At 36.0% G+C, this 27776-nt stretch overlaps 1 protein-coding gene across 2 annotated transcripts in view; it reads right to left on the bottom strand.

Annotated features, from left to right (window-relative positions):
- The window catches only part of plekhh1 (pleckstrin homology domain containing, family H (with MyTH4 domain) member 1), an 89746-nt gene that overhangs the window by 26696 nt on the left and 35274 nt on the right, over positions 1-27776 (bottom strand). The window contains 15 exon segments of one of the 2 annotated variants that reach the window (NM_001077519.2): positions 57-168; positions 1547-1726; positions 3903-3983; positions 9414-9572; positions 12310-12396; positions 12503-12613; positions 15619-15755; positions 16090-16237; positions 16335-16426; positions 22244-22322; positions 24537-25336; positions 25649-25792; positions 25866-25947; positions 26839-26922; positions 27017-27166. In NM_001077519.2, coding sequence (NP_001070987.1) covers positions 57-168; positions 1547-1726; positions 3903-3983; positions 9414-9572; positions 12310-12396; positions 12503-12613; positions 15619-15755; positions 16090-16237; positions 16335-16426; positions 22244-22322; positions 24537-25336; positions 25649-25792; positions 25866-25947; positions 26839-26922; positions 27017-27166 — 2446 coding nt within the window. 2 annotated transcript variants of the gene reach the window in all.

Here is a 27776-nt window from a genome sequence, read left to right as displayed (position 1 = left end):
AACAGTTGTATGTGTTGAACACGTGTGCAGTTGGTAGGGGGTGGGGGGTGTCTGACCTGAGACGCCATCCACATCAAGCAGTTTGCCGATCAGCTGCTCAAACTCTGTGCCTACCCTCAGGCTGGCAGAACTACCCGCCGCCACGGTCAGGTGATACAACCAGGTGTCCTGAGAGAAAGATGACAAGAAAAATAAGTGTAAACGTGTGTTGCATTATAACTGCCTTTTGTTTGAGCTCAAACAGAGGCACTGCTTAACAGGTTATCAAATTTGTATTTCCTATTACTAAAAACAAAACAAAAACAATACAAAAGTGCAAATCAAATGAAAAACAAAACAAATGAAAAACAAAATCGAAACAAATCAAATCAAATACAAAACAAAAATCTAAAACTGAACAAAAATCAAAAACAAATATAAAACAAAACAAAAACAAAAAACTAAAAAAAAACAAATGAAAAAAATAAAAATAAAAAATCTAGACCAAAACAAAACAAAACTAAATAAAATTAAAAACTAAACTAAACAAAAAATAAATAAATAAATAGATAAAACTTAAAACAAAATAAAAACAAATGAAATACAAAACAAAAATCAAAACAAAACAAATCAAAATTAAATTAAAAACTAAACTAAACTAAAAAACTTAAAAAAATTAAAACCAAATCAACAAATCAAATCAAATACAAAACAAAAATCAAAAACAAAACTACACTACATTACACTAAACTAAACTAAACTAAACTAAACTAAACTAAACTAAACTAAACTAAACTAAACTAAACTAAACTAAACTAAACTAAACTAATTTAGCTTATTAGCCATTTATTAGTACTATGCGCAATATTCAATTTCAAATATTTTTTCTTAATCACTATAATTATTTATAAGCATCAATTTAGATGTTGACTGAGGGTGTTCATAGTAAACAGTTAGCTAATGGTGAGAAATAGCCTCTAAACCTAAGTGTCAATTAAAAAAAAGAGTTGGCATCTAACTTTGATTAAGTAAGCTGAAAAAAGACATACAGAAATAACTACAGCCAAAACTGAATTATAATTAAGCTAAATTGAAATTAATAAAACTAATAAAAATGTTAAAGGTGCACAGTAAAATTTACTATATAGACCATATAGACCATTTTGATGTGGTGATGTCACTGACCCATGAACATTTCCAGTCAGTTCACAAAGTATTTTGTAACTGGAACAAGAGGCAATTTTATCATATCCAAATGTAAAACAGCTATCATAACATTATTTATCCATATGTGGACATTTTTTAATTCTTTGACCATTGTTATAGTTTAAATCGCTCAAAATGGTCTATAAAAATTAAATTTCCAGGTTGCACAGACTGAAAAAATATCCAATATACTGGAACAAAATGTAGTCTTAAAAAATGACCTTAACCCTGCTGCACCCCTTCACAGAGAAACATTTTGTTTATGTATAACTTATTTTACATATGGTATTGTAAATAACAAAATGCAAAACATTACTTAAGTAAATGTTAGGCAAATTCACAGATGTGGTGTAAATGATACCTTTTCTTGTTTAGTGCCGACGAGAAGGTAGGTGGGGCTTTGCTCTTTGGGATGAACCACTAATGTGAAGTGAGAGGAGAGGAAACCCCGCCCACCCGCTTCATAATCCTCATCAGAGTCACATGACCTGTCCACTTCTTCTACCCGTGCTTCTCGAACACGCAGCTGACCTAGTGGAAACTGCCACCACAAACATTTATTGGATCTCAAACATACAACAGCATTATGTGCAAGAATTTAAAAAAAAATAATAATAGAGTTAAAAAAATATTTTTTTTAAATTACACACAGCAGCTTTAAAGGGTCATGCAAGCCCCCTGTCTCAGCAGGGTATTTTCACACCTCTAGTTTGAAAAAAGTCAGGAAAGTGGATGAGTTCAGCTTTGTTTAGGTGAGTGTCGAGTGGCGAAAGAGGGAAGGGTTTGCATAAAAAGTGGAGTTTTATTATGTGTATATGCTGTTTTTCACACCCAAATACAGTGAGTACGTTTACATGAACATCAGTATTCAAATGATTTGCCTTAATTGCTTTTTTGAATGTTCTTTTCATGATCCCGTTTCACATGTTATAGCACAAATTTTTATCAAAATCGTTGCATTTGTGCCATGCTATCCACACTTCCTTCAGAGTTTCATGTAATTTCGGGTGTTTCATTGTTAGTTTGTCGCCTTTAACTGCAGTATGGCACTTTCACTTTCATTCAGGAACATTTCATGCGTGCCCCCTGTGGCAAACGAGACATTGAATGAGAGTATGAACTGCTGGAAGAGTGTTGTTTCAATGGAATTTGATTTCGCACACTGTATGGGAGAAAAAAAACCTCTGCATCTTTCGGTAGATGTAGAGACTAGGTAGGTGCAGAGAATGGCGTCAAACAGCCATGTGTGTATAGACCAAGGGTGTCCAAACTCTGTCCTGGAGGGTCATTGTCCTCCATAGTTTAGCTTCAACACACCTGCCTGGAAATCTAGTATACCAAGAAGGAGCTTGAGTAGGTGGTTCATGTGTGTGTAATTGGGTTTGGAACTAAAATACGCAGGACACTGGCCCTCCAGGTCCGAGTTTGGACACTACTGGTATAGGCTATACTGTCACAAAATGCAGCAAAAATCATACACGGTGAAAATCCTACACAACGGTAATAGTTTGATTAATGTGTTTTCAAGTTTACATTCGGAGAGCAGCAATTACAGCGGATCTTTCAGTCCATAATATATGATTAATGATATTAATGTACTGTAAACTTAGTAACTAAATCCTTTTGACTAAGGTATGTCTTTAAAAACTGAAAAAGTACTGCTGACAATATGAACTAACTTTGCCATCTAAATATAAACATAAACAAAGAACACTGATCACACACTTACCAAATCTGTAGACAATGTACAATCAACACCAACTGGAACTGAGTCTTTTTTTAAAGGAGACGAGCAGTAAATCCGTACTTCACCATTTCCAGATTCAAAAAGCTCTCAGGTAAAAAATGTTCCTTACAAACATGTTTTTATTGCATGTTAGCAGACAATCCACATAGCATGTAATCCACAAATGTGGGCCCACACGCGAGCAGTGCTTTCATTCCAGGAAAATGAAAACAAAACCGTCATTGTGGCACATTTATTAACGCAACACTGATGACCCATGACTCTGAATAATTCTTCTTCCACTTGTTTTAATTATGGTTGTCAACACAACGTGGCATCTCTAAACACTGTAACAGCTAAAAGGAGCCTTCGAAGTTGTACCATGCATATTAATGAAGTTGCGCCTCATTCATAAGCGTGCTGATTGGTTCAAACAAAGTCTTTATCATGAATTAATGATAAAAACTCAAAGACGTCATGTTGTACCAGCAGATACAGACATCCAGTCTACACGCTGGATTTTACACAAGGATCTCATCGCCGTGACGTAGCTTACATTTTTCTAAATAACGCAAAAACAACCAATTTTTACTTTTTGGTGAAATATATGTGTCCTTATGTGTGTGCTTTTAGCATCGTGGAACACATACTGTATATGATTGTCAACACCTCAAAAAATGTGTTTTGGTGTTTCATGACCCTTTAAAGTCTACATAGCAAATAAACAGTAATAAGAGAAGTCAAACTGAAGCAGTCAAACTGACGTCAACAGAGAAGGACCACCACTTCATACATTGAAGCAAATGATCAGCTTTTGATTAAAGATTACCAAAACAAACATTTTTATTAAGTGGATTAACTTGCACAGACTTCTTGTTTACCTAAAGAATAATATGTGCACTAGCAAAATATAAATTGTAAATATTGATGACACATGGACTTTAATTAAAACTTTGAAAAGCTTTTAATTCAGAAATGTGAAGATATTCACCTTGTCTTCTTGGTTTCGGTAGTAGTAAAAGACTTTCCCAATTAAGGCACACCACACAAGCTTTGAATGACCATGTTTCACCTGGAGTGGAAAAAAAAACTGATTAATTCCAGATGTACAACAGCCCAAATATATTCAATCTGTGTTGTGGCATACAGTAGATGCAGATAGATGCAGACACAATGCAAATATAAAAGCACAGTACATTCTTTTACAGTACATAAAGACCAAAGTGATTCACCAAGAACAGCACAAGGTCAAAAACCTGAATGAAAATGAAGTATGGGTAATCTGCTAAAAACACAGGCATAAGACAAGGGAAGACATGAGTTATTGAGTGATCAATGTTACGAATGCCAGTAAACTGATTACCTCACACCTTAATAAGTTACCATCGATAATTCATTTAATTAATTTCATTTTTCATAAATTTGGAGTCTGAAAGAAAAATACCCTAAAAAGTCCCTCCTTTGCAAGCAGGAAAGAAAGTTATTTAGATCAGGGATTCCCAAACTTTTCAGCATGCGACCCCTGAAATAACAATGCCAGTGACTCCTCTTAGGTGGCTATGAATATGCAAATGTTGCTCATACAACAATAACCCTATATAAACACGAGCATATTGACAACACAAAAAGACCAAAAGTCTAACAATCATATCGTTTTATAGTCACTTATCGATTTGTTTAATTTAATATTTACCTTATTTTTAGTGTATTTGATTGCCATAAAGGTGTCAGAAAGTTTAACCTGTGCTATAAAATCAATGTACTGCAGCTGACGCAATTGCTTTGTTGGTAATCTAACGGAAACACACCAATCCTATGAAAAAAGATTTTTTAATAGCTTTTCATTTGCATGCTGTTGTTTTTTACTATTAAAACTAATGTTTTTTGTCTTCTGTGGGTTATGCTTAAAAATATGGTAATTCTAATAGTTTAATAAAATTAATTTGACTTTTGAAATTACCAAGCGACCCCCTGTCATTGTCTCGCGACCCCCACTTTGGGAATCACTGATTTAGATTAACGGTAATGGAGTACATGAATTATACCAAAATATTGATGAGCATATTTAAATTTTAACTTTTTTTTTTTTTTTTTTTAAATGGTCAATTTTAATTCAACAGTGGGTTAAATTATAAACTGACCTGTCAATCAAATGCCTGTGAAGTCACTGCCTCCACACACACCACATATCTACACAGCTCGTGATCAGGGACTCCCTATCAGACACATTCCAGGCCTGATGACCTCAGATCTGTCCCAGCATGTACCAGCCAACCTGGAAATCTCACCATGCAATCCTCAATGTCACCTGCTCATTCCTTCTCTAACTGTCATCACGTCATTGCTTTATACGGCACAAGTCAAAACTCTTATTGTTATGCTATGAAAACGTATTCTATGGTGTGTTGACATTCTTGATTCTGATTGGTTGGAAGGTGTGCAATAAAGTTGTAGTTCCAATCCATTTTGATCACAGTTTGAAATAAATGCACTTCAAACATCAGTAGTAACCATAGTACCTCCGTGACCGTATTTGTTCCTCTGTGTAATATGCTAAAATGCTCAAAAATGTTTACAAAAGAGTAGCGAACACATATTACTACAAGCTATTAGATATGCTTGTGTCATTTACATGCACACACACATGATCTCTCTCACACGTGTGCTCCCTCTCAATGTGTCTGTGACTCAGTGGGGAGATCTAGCATGGCATCAGAGCTGCAGAGCAATATTAGATTAAACTGATTCATGATAAAATATGCAAATGACCACGGAATAAGCGGCAAACACAAGAACATAGGCGAATTTCCATCAAGTGGTGTAAACGCATTACACATTTGCTGCGAATGTACAACATTAAAGTCCTTTTAAGCCAAGTAATTTCACTGTGACAATGTGAAATGTGTGACAATGTGAAAAAAGTTCAACTAAAGTGGAAAATTTGCATAAAACATCCCATGAGTAAAAAGTGGTGATGTGTTCTTTTCGCATTTAGTGTTCACGCCAAGCATAATGTGTACAACTCTGGGAACCACACAGCTAATGTAGTTCCAGTCAGGTCTTGACCGCATTACAGTTCTATATCATCAAAGAGCATAGAATCACCAAGAGGTGACACTCTCTTGTTGCTATTTGGGAAAAAGCTACTAGAAGCCGCTAGTGGCACGCGATGGCCATTTTGTAATGAAAATACCAACACGGATAACGAATGTTAGACAGAATGAATTACAGTTTTTTTCAATTGTTTTGCCATACATTTCAGAACCCTGGTTTCAATTTTCAAAACTCTAGACACAAAGCTCTAAACACTCACAACTTTAAACACAGGCTCCCCAGTGTTTAAAACTCTGCATGCTGCATTCATTTTCTTAAAGAAGTCTTGCATTTGCAGGATCATTGGTTCACATAATCCTTTTATCATACAAATACTACAGGAACACAACTTTAGATCAGAGGTTCTCAACTGGTTTGGCCATGGGACCCACATTTTCAGATGGTCATTAAGCCGCGACCCAAATTTTTAGGAATTATAATATAATTTTAGAAATTATGATTAATTTGTATTTAATTGTTAACATACACAACTGGTGACAGATAAATTATAAGAAAATCACCAAGACTTACAAATAAACAATATTGTACTGCTGTTATTTAACAAAATGTATCAAATTATAAAAATATTACAGAGTAAAAATGTCAAATACTGTAAACAGTGGTTAGGGTAAGGAAAAGTTAAGTTACCATGAACTAAACTGAACTGTTAATAAAACATTAACACTGATCTGGTTGAACTGAACAGAAACCAGCAAACTAAAGTTAAAATTCCTAAAATAATCATAACCATTTTATAATAATTTCCAGTTATTTGCTGTTCTGCTTTTGTGTGGGCTTTCTTGGCATTTGCTACACGGTGAGCACAGTAAGATGTACTTCTTTCTTCTTTAGCCATTACATAGGCTACTTGTTTTAAACATGAATACTTTGGTGATACCCTCAGCTATTGGAGTCGTCTTGGAAAATAGTCCACAGGTTTTTCCTTGCAACTGGGATGTTTGGTTTCTAAATGTTGTTTTAATTTAGGTTTCATGCTCTCTTGTGAAAGCACCTCACTACATATGACGCCTTTTTGTCGTCAAAATATGTAAATCCACACTTTACATATTCGGGGTTGTACTTGTGCTGGAATTTGACATGTCAAAAGGGTATATGCCGAGCTAGTGTTTTTCCCATACTGATAAACTTCCGGTGACCTGTTATTGTGAACTTTTTCCCCATTTTATATGGTTCCTTTTACAGCATCGATGTTGTAATGTCATTAAAATACATTCAGTTAAATAAAATTTAGCATTCATTTAGGTGCTCAAGCGTAAAACAGGACAAAAAGCAGTTTACTCGCACGCGCCCGTCAGAATCAGCAGGCTAGCGCAGAAGCTTTATTGAATATACTGGGGTAAAATAAATGCTCATTTATAAAGACATGGCGGGGGGAAATGTATTTTAATGCAGTGCTTCTTGTACAATCTGAGACCCACTTTATTTAGGATATCACTCAGCCAGTGGAGATTGCGGATTTGTAAAGAAAACGGACCTTAAACGCGCCAGTTTTTGCATTGCATACAGTTCGCCGAAAGCTCTTGGGCTTGTCCCAGGTTACTGGCAAATTAAAAGTCCCATTAGTAAGCTTCGTCGCACGCGCATTTCAAAATAAAAGTCCGATATAAGCAAAATAAGTTAAATAATAAACTTGTTGTTTTTTTTATCTCACTCTCCTCGACCCACTGAAAATGTTCCCGCGACCCAGTTGAGAAACACTGCTTTAGATCACCAGCACACAAGACACACATCGTTTCAATAAACAATCTTTAACGATCATTAAATATTGTTTTTTAAAATATATGATGCAGGTTTCATTATGGTTTATACATAAATAATATATAAGTGTAGAGGGAACAGTACAGACAGTGGATACACTGAACTACTTTTATTCATTCCATCATAATGTAGGTTTACTGTCATTTTTTTCTCACTTCACGTTCCCATATAGAATGCTGATATATGGCATGATCTGTCTAGAGTTTTAAAAATTGACACCAGAGTTCTGACATTTGTGGCAAAACGATTGTAAAAAACTCTAAAACATTGAGTTAAATATGAGCTAAAATTAGTGGTGGGCCGTTATCGGCGTTAATGTGTTAATAATAAAAATATATCGCCATTAATCTATTGTTGAAGTTGTGTTGCAAGCTTGGTCTATTCTGCGCAAGCTGTAATGACTTTCACCTTGGTATTTCAGCGCAGATGTATACCTGACCGTTGAGCAGGCTGAAAAAAAGTGCCCTTCTAAATCAAATCAGCAGGATGCCCTTCTGGATCTTTCACTTACTTCGAAGACACTACTGACTACTCTTACATGGACATCAGTAATCTAGTTATTTACCTTAATAGACAATAATATACTTGGGGTGTTCAAGTGCTTTCATTTTGATTCTCAAATCAAAACTAAATAGAATGCCATGGAGGGGATGCACAAGAAACTAGTACCACACACAGGAGCAGTTTGAGGATTAAAACCTGACCCATTTCTTAACATACAACAGCTGAACAGTGACTTTAGGTATGGTGACTAAAGTATATGCAGAGTCATTGACTCCTGTTCATTAAATTATTGTTATTTTTGGAATAATTCAATGGCCTGTTGTCCGTTATTCCATACATATTAAATAACAGGCTAATTATAATAATATTTCCTTGCATTAATATAGTACATTTCTAGACACTTAAATCGCTTTACACATTTTTGGGGGGAATCTCCTCATCCACCACCAGTGTGCAGCATCCACCTGGATGACACAATGGCAGCCTTATTGCACAAGACTGCACAGCTTACACCAGCTAATAGGAGGAGAGGAGACAATTATGTTATGGGGATGGTTAGGAGGCCATGATGGACAGAGGCCAGTTGGCAAATTTGGCCAGGATGCCAAGGTTATACCCCTACTCTTCTTCGAAGGACATCCTGGGATTTTTAATGACCACAGAGAGTCTTGACCTCGGTTTAACATCTCATCTCAATAACTACTACCCACAAACATGCTTATGCTGTCGGCATGTTACTGTGTTTACTGCACTGCGAATTCGAATCCACTTTACATGCATGTTCAATAGATAAAGAATTGGGCCTGGTTGCATCATTACTGTTCATGGCATTGTGTATACAAGTGCTGAGAAAGCTTCTAAAGCTGAAAGTCATACATGGCATACAGGTTTTCCACACAGTGTAGAACAGACTAGGCCAACTGACCAATCAAAACAGTGTAGGCTCTTGAAAAGAAGGTCTTTAGAGAAACCAGATTATTAAAGGACCATTTCAGACACTTTGAGAATTTTTGTTATTTTTTATTGTTGTTGCATGTAATCTTACTATAAGAGACCTCCAAATCAAAATTCGGAAACTTGAAACGAAATAATGGAGTGCATTGTTAACACTCATGTGAACTCTTACCTTTGTTAACCAGCCTCGCGCTGTAGGCTTGACTTCTTTATCCATGGAAATTGGTCCACTGGCCTGGACCTTGAGAACATTCTGGAGAACTCTGATCCAGTCCTCCAGGATATTTGGGGAGTCTGCAGCCAAGTAAAAGGTCTTCTTCTCTGTAATTAACTAGTCATAACAAATAAATGAGAAAAAAGATGGATAAAGGTTTAGAACAAACGTGGCTCTCTAAAAATGTATTACGTTTACACACAGCCTTTAATAGGATTTTGTCAACACTGTGATTAAACTTAACTTTATGTGAACAAAATACTTTGATCCAACAAACCTTATGTGCATACCAAATTGCATACTTATGCACTACTCTATGCTATTTTGTAGTTTAAATAGTGTAAGTAGTGCATTCACACTGAAAACTCTGAAAAAAGAATAGTGCACTTTGATTATCCGCATGATGCAGTTATTCAATTGGTAATATGACGTGTGGAATGTTGGACACTTCACGCACTCAATGACCACTGCTTTGGTCTTTTATCAGAAGGGGCGGAACTTTCGGGCAGTGATATTGGATTACTTTATTTATTTTGGATTTTGTGAAAGCCGTATTCTCCTACGAGAGTAATTATACCGCCTCCCTATGGTGAACGCGGTTACACTTATGGCAGGTATTATTTGGTGCCTTGGTCATTTATTTAATTAATTTGGCAAATGTTAAACGTCATCTCAGAAACGTTTTGAATTTTCGCTTAGTAAAAAATCCATTAGTGTTCCATTTGGGACGACACTACATACATACTGTACAATCAGAATTATTAGCCCCCCTTTTTATTTTTTTTCTTCTTTTTTTAAATATTTCTCAAATAATGTTTGACAGAGCAAGAACATTTTCACAGTATGTCTGAGAAAGTCTTATTTGTTTTATTTCTGCTAGAATAAAATAAAAAAAAAAAAACATTTTAAGGTCAAATTATTAGCCCCTTTAAACTATCTTTATTTCGACAGTCTTCCGAACAAACCATCATTTTACAATACTTGCCTAATTACACTAACCTCCCTAGTTAACCTAATTAATCTAGTTAAGCCTTTAAATGTCACTTTAAGCTGTATAGAAGTGTCTTGAAAAATATCTAGTCAAATATTATTTACGTTCATCATGACAAAGATAAAATAAATAAATCAGTTATTAGAGATGAGTTATTAAAACTATCAAATCATGTTTAGAAATATGTTGAAAAAATCCCTCCGTTAAACAGAAATTGAGGGTAAGAATAAACAGGGGAGCTAATAATTCCAAGTGGTGCTCGCTGCAGAGCCATTTGAGGAGAGCTGAGCTCCAGCGAGGGGGAGCTTAAGCTTGAGCTCCACCTTTTTTGCGATTCTTCTACGAGTGATGTCACTGGGGGTAGGGTTAGGGGTGGGGTTGGTGTACGCATTAAAACAGCTTACAGGAGGAGGAGCGACAGCTCATGCTCCCCCTCGCTGGAGCTCAGCTCTCCTCAAATGGCACTGCAGTGAGCACCCTCTCAATAATTCAGGGGGGCTAATAATTCTGACATCAACTGTATACTACGCTGTTAAGGGAGTAAGTGCATAAGTACATAGTGCATAAGTGCAAAGTGTATAGTGTGCCGTTAGGGACGCAGCTCATGACTGCATTAAGCTACGTGTGCACAATGCAAGCTCCCAATGCATCAACAAAAATGTATTTTGTATTTGATTAAAGTAAATTAAACAGCATTTTTGAGTGGATTAACTTGCACACACAACACATTAATTGTTTACTTTAAGATTGACAATGTGAGTTGGTAAAATAAACACTGTACATTTTGATTTCACCCACATCTAAAAATAAAGATGTAAAACTTCCACTTGTGTCATTTTTTATAACTGATAAATAACATGTATTAGTAAAACAATAAATAAAAAAAGTAAATAAATACACAATATCAACCAATCAAATCGTGTGTGTATATATATATATATATATATATATATATATATATATATATATATATATATATGTATTTAAGAATCTTCTGTATCAGAGGTGCCCAAACTTTTCTTATGATGGGCCAATAAAAACTAACTAGATTGTGGACTGTGAGCCAAATGTAAATATATCAAACTGCGATACATTAAAGTTGCCATGAGTAATTATTAATATTAAAAATAACTAGAAATCATTGCTTTATTTTAACTAATTCAGTATTTTATACAATAATATTATATCAATAAAAACAAAAACAATCTGATACTTTGATGCTAATACACACTAATACACTAATATACATGTCAAGCTGCATCTGTCTTTGTCTTGATTTGATGTATACTGTATGACAATTAAAAAGAAATGACGATCTCAGTTAAAGGCAATCCCTTCCTCCAATCAGTCTCTTCTCAGACTGGATGGTGGGCTAAATCAAAGGTTACCATGTTCCAACTTTGGCCCACATGCCCCAGTTTGGGCATCTCTGTTCTAAATCATCACTTCCATCATGGATTGTTCAGTCAAATTAACTGCAAATCAATTAATAAGAGTAAAAATGTATATTTATCTATCATTCACAGCATGTAGTGAATCAAATCTTAAGTAACACAAGAGTAAGAGTAAAACACATCCAGATGACCTACCATAAATTCTAGAAATATTATGATTATTACATTTAATTCCTTCCAAACTGTAACAGACATGATTACACTGAATAAATATTAAGGAAATTATACATAATTCCAGGTTATTATTTTTATGACAACAGTGCAAATCCAGTAATGACAGCAGTTGAGAGCCAAACACATCCTGAAAGTGCAGATGAAATGTGTGATACCCATATCAGGCTGTTTCTGAAAGCCTCAGGCTGACAGATTTGAAAAAGGCTGTTTAGGTGTATCAGTGTGTTTCTCTCACCTGGAATGTCTGCGCTCCCTCTCCGCGGGCAATATGACACGAGGAGTTGAGCTCCATTTGGCCCTGAGGTTTCCGGATCACGTCACTCTGAGAGCAAAACAAAGGCAGATATCATCAGTGCTGTAACTCTAAACTTCCTTCCCTCACACCGTCTCCCAAATACCACCTCAGAGCTGTGGACAAGTCCACTCACCGGCGACTTATAGTACAAGATCTCGCCATTCCTCAGGATGAACCAGCGTCTCTTCCATGCCTTCACCTGGCTGCCCATTTTCAGCAGGTAACCTGTCTTTTCTAGTGTCTCCTATATAAAGACGCACATACAAAAAATGCCTTTAAACATACCATATGTCTAACTTTTATGATTATAAATAGTTCATGATCAAGGTGAATGGGAAAGACAGTTTTCTTCAGGTTTAATTAAAGTACAACATGAAAAAGAATTGTCAAAAAGTTATAAATTTCATCTTTTTGTCTGGTACAGAAGCTCCAGCAGAATTCAAGACCCTCCAGTGGACAGTGAACACAGCTGAAATGATACTGGGTGCCCTTCTACCCTCCATTTAGGACATGTTTCTTTCATGGTGCTCCAGCAAAGCTATCAGTATTGTGACAGACTGCACCCATCCGTTACACGGTCTCATACCAGCTCCTGCCATCAGGAAGACAGTTTCAGAGTATTAGAGCCTGCTTGGCTAGACTACTAAACAGCTTCCTCCCAAGCTGTTGGAGCCCTCAACTCCGATCATCTTACCCTCCTCTGAAATATTATCCACAATCCCAGCTCACAAAACCCCTCTCCTCCCAAACACACACCACATAAAAACACCAAAGCATTTTACATTTCTTAGTGTGCCTCACACATGTGAGTGGGCTTGACAAACCACCTGTAGAAGACACACTTTCATCTCTCTGACATATTCCCAGACACTTCCGTTATCACTACATATCGCAATAAAACACTGTGGATTTTTAAGTGAGAGGGCTCGAAAAACCACCAGTAGAAACACTTTTTTCTCCATACGCTCTGAACACTTTATTTAAAGGCACCTATGGTAAAAAATCTACTTTTTAAGCTGTTTGGACAGACGTGTGTAAGTATAGTGTATAGATCGTCATATTGGGATGATATAAACACACCCACTGCTTTTTTTTTTTTCAATTTAACAACATAAAAACGGTGGACCAACTTGACGTAGGAGTGTTGATATACGGAGTGTTGATTCACGGTAGGAGTGTTGATTCACGTCCGCCATTTTCAGCGAGAATCAAAGCGAAATCGCTAAAGGAACACCCTTACTCTAATTTTAGATGTGAGGCTTATTGGGCTCAACACAAGATCAATATTCTCCACATTATCGCTCTAATCTGAATTATTAGTTGTATCTATAGGTAGGTTTGCAAACGTGTACTTTTCATTGCGTCTACCTTAAACTTCAGCCGTTTGCATTTCTCGAGGTCACAGAAGCTCCCTGTGATCTTAACTAGGTGCAGCTAAAAAATGCAAGCGCGTTGCTTCATGTGCGCATCTCTCTATTGGAAATAATATAACAAACTTGCCTGCAAGTCGCACATCAGAAGCGCCGCTCTGCGTGGCGCGATGCTGACGCAGCCCATGCTTTTTGGAGTTCTGGGCGTGGGTTTCTGTCAGGGTACACACAATGGCGCTTCAAGCCAGCGGCAAAGTGCTAGTACAACCGCCGTTGTGTTTACCCTGATGGAGGCCTGTGTTTGGAGTTCTAGAATGCGTGGCGTGATGATTCGGGACACTTCATGTTTCTTGAAAAAAAGGCCATGAAACCCCCCTCTTTCTGTTCAAATCTACCTTATAATTAAAAAAATCATGATGGGCGTGGAGCGCTGTGAGAAGTGGGAGGTGTGGACGTGACCGGTAGAGCAGGGGAAATTGCTAAGAAATAAACATTAGGTAATTTAATGTCCTGCTACATATTTTGCTCATAATTTCATATACACATAACCACAAGTTCTATCATTATAAAGATAAATATAATACTATAAATACGTTATATAAATTTATAAAAATACTATAAATGAGGAGGACTCCTGAATGCAGTCTGAATGCAGACACAGTGAATAGCAATGCAGCAGATTCATGTGTCTGAATGGTAACAAACTCAACTGATAAAAGACAAAGTCCACCATTCTTCAGTTCTTGTACAGCTCTCTCAACAAAAACACTTGCTGCACACAAACAGCTTTGCTGTATCGGCCCTGACAGCATTGTGGGGGAAAACATACAACAAACCTTGTGGATCATGAAAACAAACACATACGACTCTTCATGAACAGCTAAATACTGCGTGCCATACGTGGACGCAGTCTCACCCAGTCATTGGGTCACAGCTTGGCAGGTCTGGCCTTTGTGCTCTCATGAATAGTTAAGAAGCAGGGTCTTCTCATAGCATAAGAAAACTTCGCTAAAAATAATAATGAGAAACCAATGCGTCATCACTCCACAGGAAATGCACGCTACGTCACAGATTTTGATCCCGCCCCCAAAATTATTTTAAACAGGGAGGATGAAATTAGCTGACAAATGCTCTAATTTATCCAGTTTTCTCCACAATTAAAGGGTTTCTTGAACCTTTAAGCACTTCTAATTTCGAGAGGATCACGTGCTTATAATCAACATGGCTGGCTCCTTATCAGCTCTGTAATCAGCCCTATTAGATGATTACGGAAGCATTATAAATAACCTGAGTTTTTCACTCCAGTTATTTTCGTCTTGAAGCTCCACCCCCTTTCCACCCCTACTTCCTCCCCCATTTTTCTGATCGGGCGATACTGTGGCCCAGTGGCTAGCACTGTTGCCTCACAGCAAGAACACCGCCAGTCCAACCGATCGGGCCGGTTGGTGTTTCTGTGTGGAGTTTACATGTTCTACCCATGTTCGCGTGGGTTTCCCCCGGGTTCCTCGGCGTCCTCCCACCGTCCAAAAACATAAACCATAGCTAATCGACTAAAACAAATTATCACCCAAAAAAACCTTAGTTTACACTTCTCACTGTGACAAGCAGGGGAGTTCTCGAGACCTACCTGACCTCGAACTCCCCTCTTGCCCTTCTAACGGGAGGGAGCCCCGAGCTCGAGGATATTACAAGCTCAGGGCTCTCTCCCGGGACTGCATGCCAAATACGCTTTATTGATTATCAGCTAATTGTGAACTATTAAATACTATTTAAACTGTATTTTTCTGTCATAGGCCTCTAGTGAAAATTTTTAAAATGTACAAATTACACAATTTGAGTGGAAATGATGATGAGGAGACAAAATAGAGCAGATACATACCGGGCCGACACTCTCACAGGAGTAGGAGGAGGTTCGTTGCACCTTGTGTTCAGGCTCAGAGCAGTCACTATCCAATGAATACGCATCCGGAGGAATGGCATAATCACTCTCTGAACTGATAGAGGACATGGATACACCTGCAGGACAAAAGACTTTAACATGTTCACTCGAAGTTCTTTGTTTTATTTATTTAATAAAAAAATATATATAAGACAAATATTTTTATTTTCGCCTATTTTTTCCTAAGTGTCTACAATTCTTTTTCATTTTAAACTGTGTTACTTTGTAAGATTTTCTTTAAAAAATAGGGACTTTGTTTGGCTGCACTGCTCAGACTACCGGACTACTATCAGAAAGAATTGTAATAAAATCAAAACGTGGCATGATATTTTTGCCATATTGCCCACTAAATGAAAAAACTTGTTCTGTGTGAATGGCCTCTGAAAGTGGTAGTTTTACAGGTTTCCTCACCTCTTTTGACAGCACGGGGACTACCAGGGGTGCTGCCCTTCTTATCCGGCCCCAGCGTGGACGTGTGCAGGCTAGCCAATGAGCTGCTGTCGTCTTCTGAACCAGAGTCATCATCGGGGAGAGGAACACTGCTGATCTGAGTCGCTTTCTAGACGAGCACGAAACATTTTGTATAATCTGAAAGGTTTCTGTAATAAAATTATTACTATTATATATAAACACATTGGTTATACATGTAATCTTACCCCTTTAAGTGTGGAGTACACAGGCACACTGATGTTCTTGTATATGAGGTGAGTGAAGGGGCCGGTTGTTGAGTGCTGAGGTTGGGTGGATACTGCAGAAACAAACCAACAACACATGGCCACTTCCTGCAAAACTCGTAAAAATTTCATAAGGTCTGAGTGGGCACTTCAATATAATTTCATAAGGCCATTCCATTTACAAACACAAGCAAAGTATGGCATTTGTAGATTTAATTAGGAGTTTTAGTATTTTTGTATGCATGTTATTTATTTATTTATTTATTTATTTATTTATTTATTTATAGCAGGTATAATGCAACCACTTGTGGATCACTAAGAGTAATAGATTGAATAATTAATTAATTAATTTATTTATTTATTTATTAAACTATTTGTTTATTTGTTTTTGTTTTTTTGTTTGTTTGTTTGTTTAGGAAGACATATTTTTTTACTGGCGAAGCAGTGGCGCAGTAGGTAGTGGTGTTGCTTCAGCAAGAAGGTCGCTGGGTCCCTGGTTCGAGCCTCGGCTCAGTTGGCGTTTCTGTGTGGAGTTTGCATGTTCTCTCTGCATTCGCGTGGGTTTCCTCTGGGTGCTCCGGTTTCCCTCACAGTCCAAAGACATGCGGCACAGGTGAATTGGGTAGGCTAAATTGTCCGTAGTGTATGAGTGTGTGTGAATGAGTGTTTGTGTATGTTTCCCAGAGATGGGTTGCTGCGTAAAAACGTGCTAGATAAGTTGGCGGTTCATTCCGCTGTAGCAACCCCTCCCTTTAATAAACGGACTAAGCTGATAAGAAAATGAATGAATGAATATTCTTTTACTTGATCCAAACTACGGCAATAGTTAACAATGTAAATATTTGTAAGCTGTTATAAAATATAATATAAAGCAAAGTGACATTATATGCATCCTTAGGCCAGTTTTTTATTTTATTTTATTTTTTTTTTGAGTAGTAAATCATAATAAATATGCAATTTCCTAATACATTTCTTCTTATAAATTGTGTTAATAAATTGAAACATTCTTTGGTAAATGCACTTAAAGTTCTCATTTATATATTTAATTAACCATTTAATATAATTAATAATTATTTATCAAATTATTTAGCAAATACTCTAAAAGTAATTAAAGACAAGGAGATTCCTGTATGTGTATATATATATATATATATATATATATATATATATATATATATATATATATATATATATATATATATATATATATATATATATATATATATATATATATATATATATATATATATATATTTAAAGGAATCTCCTTGTCTTTAATTACTTTTAGAGTTCATTTTAAAATATTTATTAAAAAACCCAAACAAAAGCATTGTCGCATAATTCGCAAGGAAAGACTTAACATTAAAATTAATTTAAGTGACCACAGATTTTAATTAAAACAACAGAAGACAGAAAACACTTTCATTACCAATATAATTTAACATTACTAAGAATTAATCTGTTTTGCTACACAAATTCAATCATTTAATCACTTTAAATCATAATCAATATGACAGCCACTGAAAAATTTGAATGACTAAAAACTACTAGTAACAGTAGCTAAAAAGCAATCTAAATAGCAAGCTCAGAGAGCAACCATAAAAATTTTAAAAGACCCTACAGGTATAAAAGAAGCAGTTTTAAAGAAAACAGAGCATTCAGCTATTTTTAGGTAAAAATGTTTGATCTTAAACAAAAATGCAAACTGCATCTGTAGTCCAAATGAACTAGGTTTTTGGTAACACTTTAGAATAATGGTCCATTAGGGAATATTAGTTAATCGTTAAAATTAACTAAGTATGAATAATCTTGTAAACCATTTATTAATCATAGTTTAACATTAACTAATGTGTTCAATCCAAAAGATGTCCTTATTAAGATTAGTTAATGCAGCATTGGTTAACATGAACTAACTTAATTTAACTTAAAAATGTTAATGTTAATTCTAACATTAACAAAGTTGACAAAAAATACAATAATAAATGTATTACTAATTGTTTTTTCATGTTAGTAAATACATTGCCAAGCATTAACTAATGGACCATTAATCTAAAGTGTTACAGTTGTTTTAATGTTTGGGTTTGTGCATTTGCAAAAATTAACTTTTCAGCCTGAAACTTGCTGGTTGTAAATCTGTCATGTTTTACCACTGGACTTTCGATGGAAACAGCATGAAAAGTAGGTTTTCACTGCAGTACAGAACCACAGTTCCACTGACTTTTATGACTGAGCTGAGATGGAGAGGAGTAAAACACTCGCTGAGATAATTACACGCTGGGTTTATCCTTTCATCACGGCTGATTGAAAAGCAGGGTTTCCATTCTCACCCTTTACTCACAAAGTCAGACCTCCTCTAAAAGCCTCTTGAAGACTCAATGAGCGCAGAACACACCTGCACAGGTGTGCTCCCCTTAGGTGAGAGGAAGTGACATCAAACGAGTCCTGACTTCTAATTGACAGATCTGAAAGCATCTGTTCATATGACAGTACTAACATAAGCTGCAGGAGCTGCCAGAAAGATTTTGGTGACAGACCAATACTGAGTGATACATTTCACCTGGTATCAACATTCGTTTGCAGTGATCTGAAAACAAGTGGTCAGACTTGAAACATTATAGTTGTTCACCTGGTATTAACATCAGTCTCCTGTGAGCACTTAAGACATCCTTATAAAATTCTAATTTCTCCAAATCAGGACTTGATTTTTGCAGGTTTTCATTTTTTTAAAAATATGAACAACAAAATATAGCACTAAACATTCACTAATCAAATCACTGAACAGGGGTTTGTTTCCCAAACAACGGCGTATTAACTATCATAGTACGATGCATCGTTTGGGAAAAGAACGATCTAGTGACGAGTGTTTAACTGTAGTTGCCTTGTCGCAGATCCATCGTTTGAATTACTTTAGTCATAAAGTAAAATGTCCATAATGCCGTTCTAAAAGGGGTGGAGTAATAACTTGTTTAAAGAAAATTCCCATAATTTATTTTTGTCAATTATATTGCCGAAAAGAAAATGAATGAATAATGAATTAATGAAAGTGTAATTAGGTGTTTGGTTTAAAGGTTTTTGGCTATATTTTGTTGTATTGTCTGGTGTCTCCTGGTACATTCTTTTCTTTCTTATAGTTTGTGATGTAATATTATGGTTTATTTTTTTTGGATTCTCACTTGAAATATCTAAGCTATATTTATGAACAAGTGTGTATGTATGTATGTATGTATTTATATGTATGTACAGTATATGTGTATTTAAATGATTGTGTATGTATGTTTACATATGTATGTATCTATATGTGGACATATCTGCGAGAGGATATCATGTTATCCGGAAGTGTACAAAAAAAAAAGAGCACCTGATTGTGATGAACACTTTCTGATGAAGAGCTGTGTGGCTCGAAACGTTACATGCTTTGTGTCAGCTTTTTTAATTGAATAAATTTGTATTTTTGGAGCTTTGGTGTTGCTGCCTTTGATGAATATTTAATTATATTGTTTCAATTAAAAAAAAAATCTGACTAAAAACAAAATTAGTTTGGTAAGTACATGCACTCATTTTCCATATTAATTGGGCCTATGTTTCCTTTACAAATATTGTTAAGAATATTCAATATTCTATTCTGAAACACAAAAAAAGTGTAAGTTGACACGTACAGTATTCTAATCTCATATGTAAATCATATTTGTTAATGGTTGTAATTTACAGTAGGATATTTATTAAGAGATGAAAAAAATCATATAAAATAATGTATTATTATAAATATTATTATTATTATTAAATAGGATATTGTTTATTTATTTATTTATTTAAAGTGTACTTTGACAACTTTGTCACATCTAAACCACTGCAGAAATGTTCTAACCAACAGGCCCATGCAATAAACAGTACAGATACATTTCCTAATAGATAGCCTACTAAAAATTAAAATCATTAACATATGCTATATAATTTTGTTTTCACAAGCTTTGGAGATGTAGCGTAAAGTCCTCTTTTAAATAATAGCTTACGTCATGAGCCACAGCTGCGTCCAAAATGGCATAAATGTCTTGCATAAGTGCATTACAAAGGGAACGGTTAAAAATACTTTGAAAGGAAATTAAACGTATAAGAGATGACTTTAATGTTTTTTTAAACCATTCCAAGTTTAAATGTTGGAACTTCTGAAAGGAACCGGGGGGATAACTGGGAATAGAACACAGATATGAACTATGCTTCTAACTGCAGCTCTAAAGGTTTATTTGCAAGCGTACAAGTTTGCGACGCAGTTTGTGAATGTTCATGGAACAATAGATTTAGGAAACAGCAAATCAATGAACTGTTTGTAGCGACAGACCTTTGTTACGAACGGTTTTCGTAAACGCACCCCAGAACATTAGCAAAGGATTTAGTAGTTTGTTGGTTGGGAGCCTTCGTATGTGTGAACACAATCCCCGTCTGACAGCTCAAGCTGAGCCAAAATGGGATCATGCAACAATTGGTCCCATGCATACTAGAAAATCAGCTCCACCTTCCCAGAACAGCTGAACACGAATAAAAAAAAAATAAAAATCAAGGTGTTGCAAAAGTCTCCTGTCAGAGTCCAGAGTCCATCCTGACTGAAATGATCCGGCAAGAACTGGACAAAAAACTTCAAAACTCCTCCAGAACTGTCTGAGAGATTGATAAGGTTGCACAGTGTGAAATGTCATCTTATGTTGTTCATCTTCCTTTATATATCTGTTTGTTTGGGTTCAGTCTCTTCTCTCTTATTTCACCACGCTCTACATCACTTTTAAAGGAGCGCTGCTAATCATTTTGAGAGTGACTCATGAGTACTATTGAATGAATGAAACAGTGTTATTGAACGCATTAGAATAAAGTGGATGTGAACAGCGGCTATGATTTTGTTCGTAATACATGAAGTCCTGTGCAATGAACATTTTGTCATGGTGTAGTTTTTCACAACATGCCTCTTGACAATCACATCAACATGTAGAAAGTAAGTTTATTGGTGCTGTTCAAACCCATTTGACCATCTGAGCATTCAAACTACCAATCCGGGGTGCGTTTCCCAAACAATGACATAACTAATGGCCGAACTATCATAGTACGATGCATTGTTTGAGAAATAAACGATGTAGTGACCAGTGTTTCCACAAAATCGTAGTTTCTCTGTCGCAGATTCATTGTTTGCACCACCATAAAACCTCCATAATGATGCTATAAACTGGGTGGAGTAACAACTACTTGAGAGAAAATGACCATATATTTTTGTATAAATATATATTGTTTTACACTCACGCTTAAAAATAAATTCAACCTAAGTTTCAATAAAAACATGCACTTGTTTTTTATATTAACTGAAATATATGTAAATGGCGCATATAGGGTCAGTGTTCTCCCCATGTTCGTGGGTTTCCTCTGGGTACTCCGGTTTGATGGGTGGTGGCTGGAAGTGCATCTGTTGCGTTAAACATGAAATGTATAAGTTGGCGGTTCATTCCGCTGTGGCGTTTTTTTAATCATTCCGAGTTTAAATGTTGGAACAATCTAAATGAATAGGGCATAGGAGGGATAACTGGGAATAGAACACAACCAGGAACAATGCTTAACTACAGCTCTAAAGGTTTATTTGCAAGCGTACAAGTTTGCGACGCAGTTTGTGAATGTTCGTTGGAATGACGGATTTTGGAAACATTAAATCAACTGACTATGTTTGTAACAAAGGAACTTGCAACCTCAGTTGGCTAACGATGGTTTTCGGAAACACACCTCTGGACAAATGAATTTTCAACTTCAAAAGTGAACAAGGTCAAAATAACATAGGTTACCTCTGTATTTAGAAATATCAGTCTAATGCTAGTTGTAAACTGGGCTATAGAGTGATGGTTGCGGATTGGTTGACTGACCTCTACCAATAGTCTTGGCTCCAAGACACGCTTCTGAGACTCTCATTCCTAATTTAGCCACAGCATAGATCCGGCTCTCCTGGAAAACACAGAAATATGAAAATGACACTAGAAGTATCATACAAAAATTGCCACCATAGTGTGATAGGATATTCTGGGTTGCTGGGTTCTGCTTGCAAAAATGATAAGTGCTTTCCTGTTTATTGCTTTTCTTTGCAAATCTAAGTAGTTGCTTAAAGGAATAGTTCACACAACAATGAATTAGCTGTTAAGTCAGCAGCTTTTTGCACTTTTAGTTGCAGGCAGGGCAAAACAAAATGAATGCCAGTGCATCTAATCACAGTAGGTTATCTAAACACATGAGGTCTTATGATGGGACCTTTTAGCAGCTGATTGAATACATTTGACTAAATGTGCAACCAAACCACAAGAGCAATCCAGTCAAATGTGATTAATCGATATAGACTGTTGATTCTTCGGGTGAGGGACTCTTCACGACGGTTTCTGCAGCTTTATGTTATGAACCCTCTACTGTCAACAAATGTGGTGGAATCTCAGCGAATGCTTTCCTCTCAGACATAAAAATATATCTACATAAAGCTTGAATCTAAATGAACCAACTACACTTGAAAAATAAATGTTCTTTGGTTTTGTAATCTGTATGAAACACAAGTTACAAAAATTTATTGACCTCATGAATTCCTGCCTCTGAAAACATAAACATGACGACTACATGAACACCCAAAAACTTTTCAATTGAAGCTTGGCAAAGAGTTTTGGAAGATTTGATGTTTCCACATTCAAGAGATAGGCAATTGCAAGCCTGAGAGGTATTTCAAAGATGGCTGAGAGTAAAATAATATGTGTTAAAGCAGTGGTTCTAAATTCGGGTCCTTGCTGCACACCTTGATTGTAGTAGTAGCAGTAGTAGTTCATGGATCAGTTCATGGATCTCTCTGTTAACAAGCTAATGATCTGAATCAGGTGTGTTAAGTAAGGAAGACTTAAGCCCCTTTCACACATACAGACCTTTCCGGAAAATTCGTCGGCTATTTTCCGGAAAGAGAAGTTGTAACATTACCGGCAATTTGCCGGAATGCTGCGCTGTGTGAATGCAGATGGAAGATTGCCGTAATAAGCGCGTGCACGTCTAGAACGTGCTGACGTGAGACGTCTGCTTTAGCCAATCACAACAGTCAGACGCATTTACATCCGCGCGGTTTGTGAGAATAAAAGCCTTTGAATATTTCTCCAGACAAATTTAGCTGCTAGAAGTTAGTCAGATCATAATTTATATGTTCTTCTTAATACCAACTGTGTAAATAATCATCGATGAGATGCTTATGATAAGCCGCTGTTTGTTTACCTTCAAGCTTTGCGTGTGCCTGTGAAACAGCCTGTGAGCGCCTGCACACGCACATATTATGAACATCTCGACATGCGAAAGTGATCCTGCGAAAGTTGTTCACAATATTGATCATCCACAGAGTTTGTAATTTAGTCAAATGTTTACAAATACAAGCGCAGCCGTTTAAAGCTCATTTGTTGTGAATGATGTCAGAATTTACCGGTATTTTGGAATGGATATGTGAATGCTCTTTACCGAAAAATTTCCGTAACGTCCTCGCCTGTGTGAACAGCGCTTTTTTGAATATACCGGTAAAGTCGTTCCGGAAATTTTCCAGAAATTTACCGGTATCACTGTGTGAAAGGGGCTATAGACTGTGTCCGAAATTGCATACTCCTATACTTGCCGAGTAGTACTGTATGTCCAAATTCATAGACTGCAAAAACAGTATGCGAGAAGTACCTGAATGGCCCACTACTTCTGATAAGATTGAAGTGCTCATCCAATGCACGCTACGCTATCCCATGATGCACCTCCAGAGAATTCATGAATGGGAGTGAAGCAATGCAACTGATGCGGGTAGGTCATTATAATGGTTGAGTAGTACATTTAAATTTAAATGCAGTAGGCGATTTTGGACGCAGCCATACAAAATGATGACCAGAATTGAGAACCACTTTGTTCAGCGGGTCCCAGCAAATAGCTTTTGTTTAAATATCTGGTTTTGTGTTCAACAGAAGAAAGAAATTAAGTTTGGTTTTGAAAAACGTGAAGGGTAAGTAAATAATAATACAAGACAATGTTCAATTTTGGGTGATTTATCCTTTTAATACCTGATATGAACAGGTATGACTAATGGAGGCCCTCAAAATACAGTTTTAGCCACATCTGTGTTCAACATGCAGAATAATTTGAAAAACGAGCCGAATAATTCTGTCATCTTACCCAAGAGGGGAATCGGTGCAGAGGTGGTGTAGGTGGTTTAAGAGCTTCTGGGTCCATCATCTCAAGCTCCTTGGTCAACCCATCAAGCAAGTCTCCAACAATGGGCTGAGCTTCTGTAATCTCAGACCCCTCCACAACAACCTCCATGCTTTCGGGAGTTCCTTCATCAATGTCTGTCTCTTCGAGCCCATGTGAGGGAGCTGAACCCGGGACGAGACTGTGGCACGATGGAGACCCGCAGTTTCCAATGTCAATGCTGACGTTGACCTGATGGAGGCGCTCTAAACCGGGCTGTGGCTGACTATGATGCTTCTTCACAAGCTGAATACTGTCCCGGGGTGTTAGAGGAGTGCGAACTTTGGGCAGGGTCATGCTGGTGCCCAGGGGTAAGGCCAGAGGGAAGGGGCACGACAGAGGGAGGCGTATTAATGGAGGTGAGAGGGACACAGGCGGGGGGCTTTTAGGAGTCGGGGTTGGAGTATCAAAGCCACCAGGACCGGGAGTTTCATATGCTGAAGAGGAGGAGGAAGAGGATGAGGAGGAAGAACGGAGGCACTGGGAGCGAAATTTGCTGTTGAGTTCATCAGAGGAGTGGTCTCTGTCTGAGGCACCACCCATTGCCCTGTCACGCATCACTCCAAAAGAAGGCTCCACCCCCTCTGCACTCTCCTTAACTGTGCTTGTGGCGTCTACTCCATCTTGACTAGATTTAGGAGAGTCTGCTTTGTCTTGTAACATGGGAAGTAAAGACGCACTGTGAAACGCAGAATCACAGCCCTCTGTGATTTTCCTTTTGCTATCTGCAATTTAAAATAGATAGAAATATTCAGATAAAAATTTCCAAATAATTGCATAAAATGAAAGAAATTTATTGGAAATTTCTCAGTTGTTTGTTATTTACTCTCTGCTTATTATTGCATTAGTATTAGGGAATAAAATAAAATAAAACTAAATAAAATAAAGTAAAACAAAAAATAATTCAATAAAATAATTAAAACTAAATAAAATAAAACTATATAAAATAAAATAAAATAAAAAAACTAAACTAAAATAAAATAAAATAAAATAAAATAAAATAAAATAAACCTAAAAAGCAGGAGATGCTGATGTACCTGCAGAGCTGTTCAAGCGACAACCTGTCAGTCTCCAGCAGTCTTCCTGTGCAGGGGGTGTACCAGGGCAGCTTGGAGGGTGGAGTGGACTGGAGGGGACTAGGTGAGTGTCCACCGCAGGAGACATGGGCCTCTCCAGAAGAGCTGACAGAAACACAGTAAGATGGGCAAGAACAAATGGCAAAAAAAACAAAAACAGGAAAAGAGCTGCGTTTACTCTGAAGCTTGTCTTGTAGCATCAGGATCTGCTCAGTTTGCTTCAGGTTGGCCTTCTTCAACTGTTGGTTCTCTGTTTCCATCTAAAAAAAAAAAAAAAAAAAAAACAGGAAGACATAGACACTATTTTTCATTTCATTTCATAATTTCATAATTTACCTTAAATTAATTTCACTTCATTTAATCATTTTACTTTGTTTTATAATTTATTTTATTTTATGATTTAATTTAATTGTATTATTTTCGTTTATCATTTAATTTTATCCTCTAATTTAATTTTATTATAATAATTCATATTTCATATTTTATTTTAATATTTTATTTTAGCAATTTATTTTATCACTTTACTTTAATTATATCTATTTCATTTTATTATTCTATTTTATTTTATTATTAAGTTTTTTTTGTTTTGTTTTTTGTTTTATTATTTCCTTTTACTTATTATTTAATATTTCACTTAATTATTTATTTTTTTATTATTTCATTTTATTGTATTATTTAATTTTTCATATTTTGTGTTATTATTTCATTTTATTTTATTAGTTTATTTTTTGCCTTTATTTTGTTATTTTTATAATTTATGTCATTTTATTATTTTGTTTTAGTTATTATTTAATATCTCATTTTATTATTTCCTTTTATTTATTATACAATGTTTTATTTTATTATTTATTATACATTTTTATTATTTTGATTTATTTTATTAGATTATTGAATTTTTCATAACTTATTTTATTATTTCACTTTATTTTATCAATTTATTTTATGCCTTTGTTAATATTTTTTATTTAATTTATATAATTTTATTTTATTATTTAATATTTCATTTTATTATTTACTTTTATTCATTTTTCAATATTTTATCTTTTTATTTTATTTTTTTACTTTTTATAATTCCTTTTTATTTTATAATTGAATGTAATTTTAGTATTTTCATTTCATTTCATCCACAGACCTTCCACATTTTAACTCACCTCTCGTAACTTAAACGTGACCCAGTCCTTTATTTTGGCAGCCTTCTCTTCAATAATCTTGGCCTCTTGGGCTCGAACCAAGTTCTGCAGATAAGAAGTTCAGTTGAACAACATTTCCCTGAATCTGTAAGTGAGCGTTTAATGGCCATCTCTTTTCTCTGTGAGGTCTTTTCCTCACCTGTTTCTCCAGCTGTCCTTCCAGTCTCTTTACGATCAGGTCTTTCTCCTGGATTTGATTGCTCAGCTCTTGATAGCTCCTGTACAGTGAGTTTTCTGTTTCGCTAGGCTGCATGTTCGCAGACTTCAGTTTCTCCTCCATAATATGGACCTAGAAAGGCATTTGTGATTAAGATAAAGGAGAATTTCTTACTAAGCTAATCAGCTCTTTACTGACATTAAACGAAGTGGCATGTTGCGTGATAATATTCGCTATTAAAAGCTGTTATTATACCTTGCACCTTCTGAACATGTAAAGATGCTTTAATGATTTGTGAAAGTAATGTCAACAGCTGGATTAATCCTAACGTTAAGTGAATCTATTTAAAGCTCGCAAAAAAAAAAAAAAAAAAAGTTATGCTGGTTTTACATCAAAGCTGAAGCACTGTGTCACGTCCTCTAGTTTACTCACAGGATGTTTTTTTCAACCTCAAGAAAAGTTTTCTGCTTAAGTTAAATTATTTGAATGTGCTCTGAAGATGCATTTTAGACAAATACACTATTGGCAAATAGCTTAGAATAACCAAGAGGCGACACTCAATAAAACATTTCATCAACAGCCCCGGATTCCGCCATTTTGGAGTGAAAGCGATCGGCTGTCCATTGGCTCTTATTGCTGTCGCGATGGCAAGCAGCTGCTTTGTTTTTAATTTATTAATTAAAAAAGCGCATTAAAGCTGAGATACAACCAAAAAGACGACAATACAACACTTACTATCGCA

This window comes from Danio rerio, chromosome 17, assembly GCF_049306965.1.
Source record: "Danio rerio strain Tuebingen ecotype United States chromosome 17, GRCz12tu, whole genome shotgun sequence".
Taxonomy (NCBI): domain Eukaryota; kingdom Metazoa; phylum Chordata; class Actinopteri; order Cypriniformes; family Danionidae; genus Danio; species Danio rerio.
Note: the sequence above shows the minus strand (reverse complement) of the source record. Positions and strands in the feature narration are given on the sequence as shown.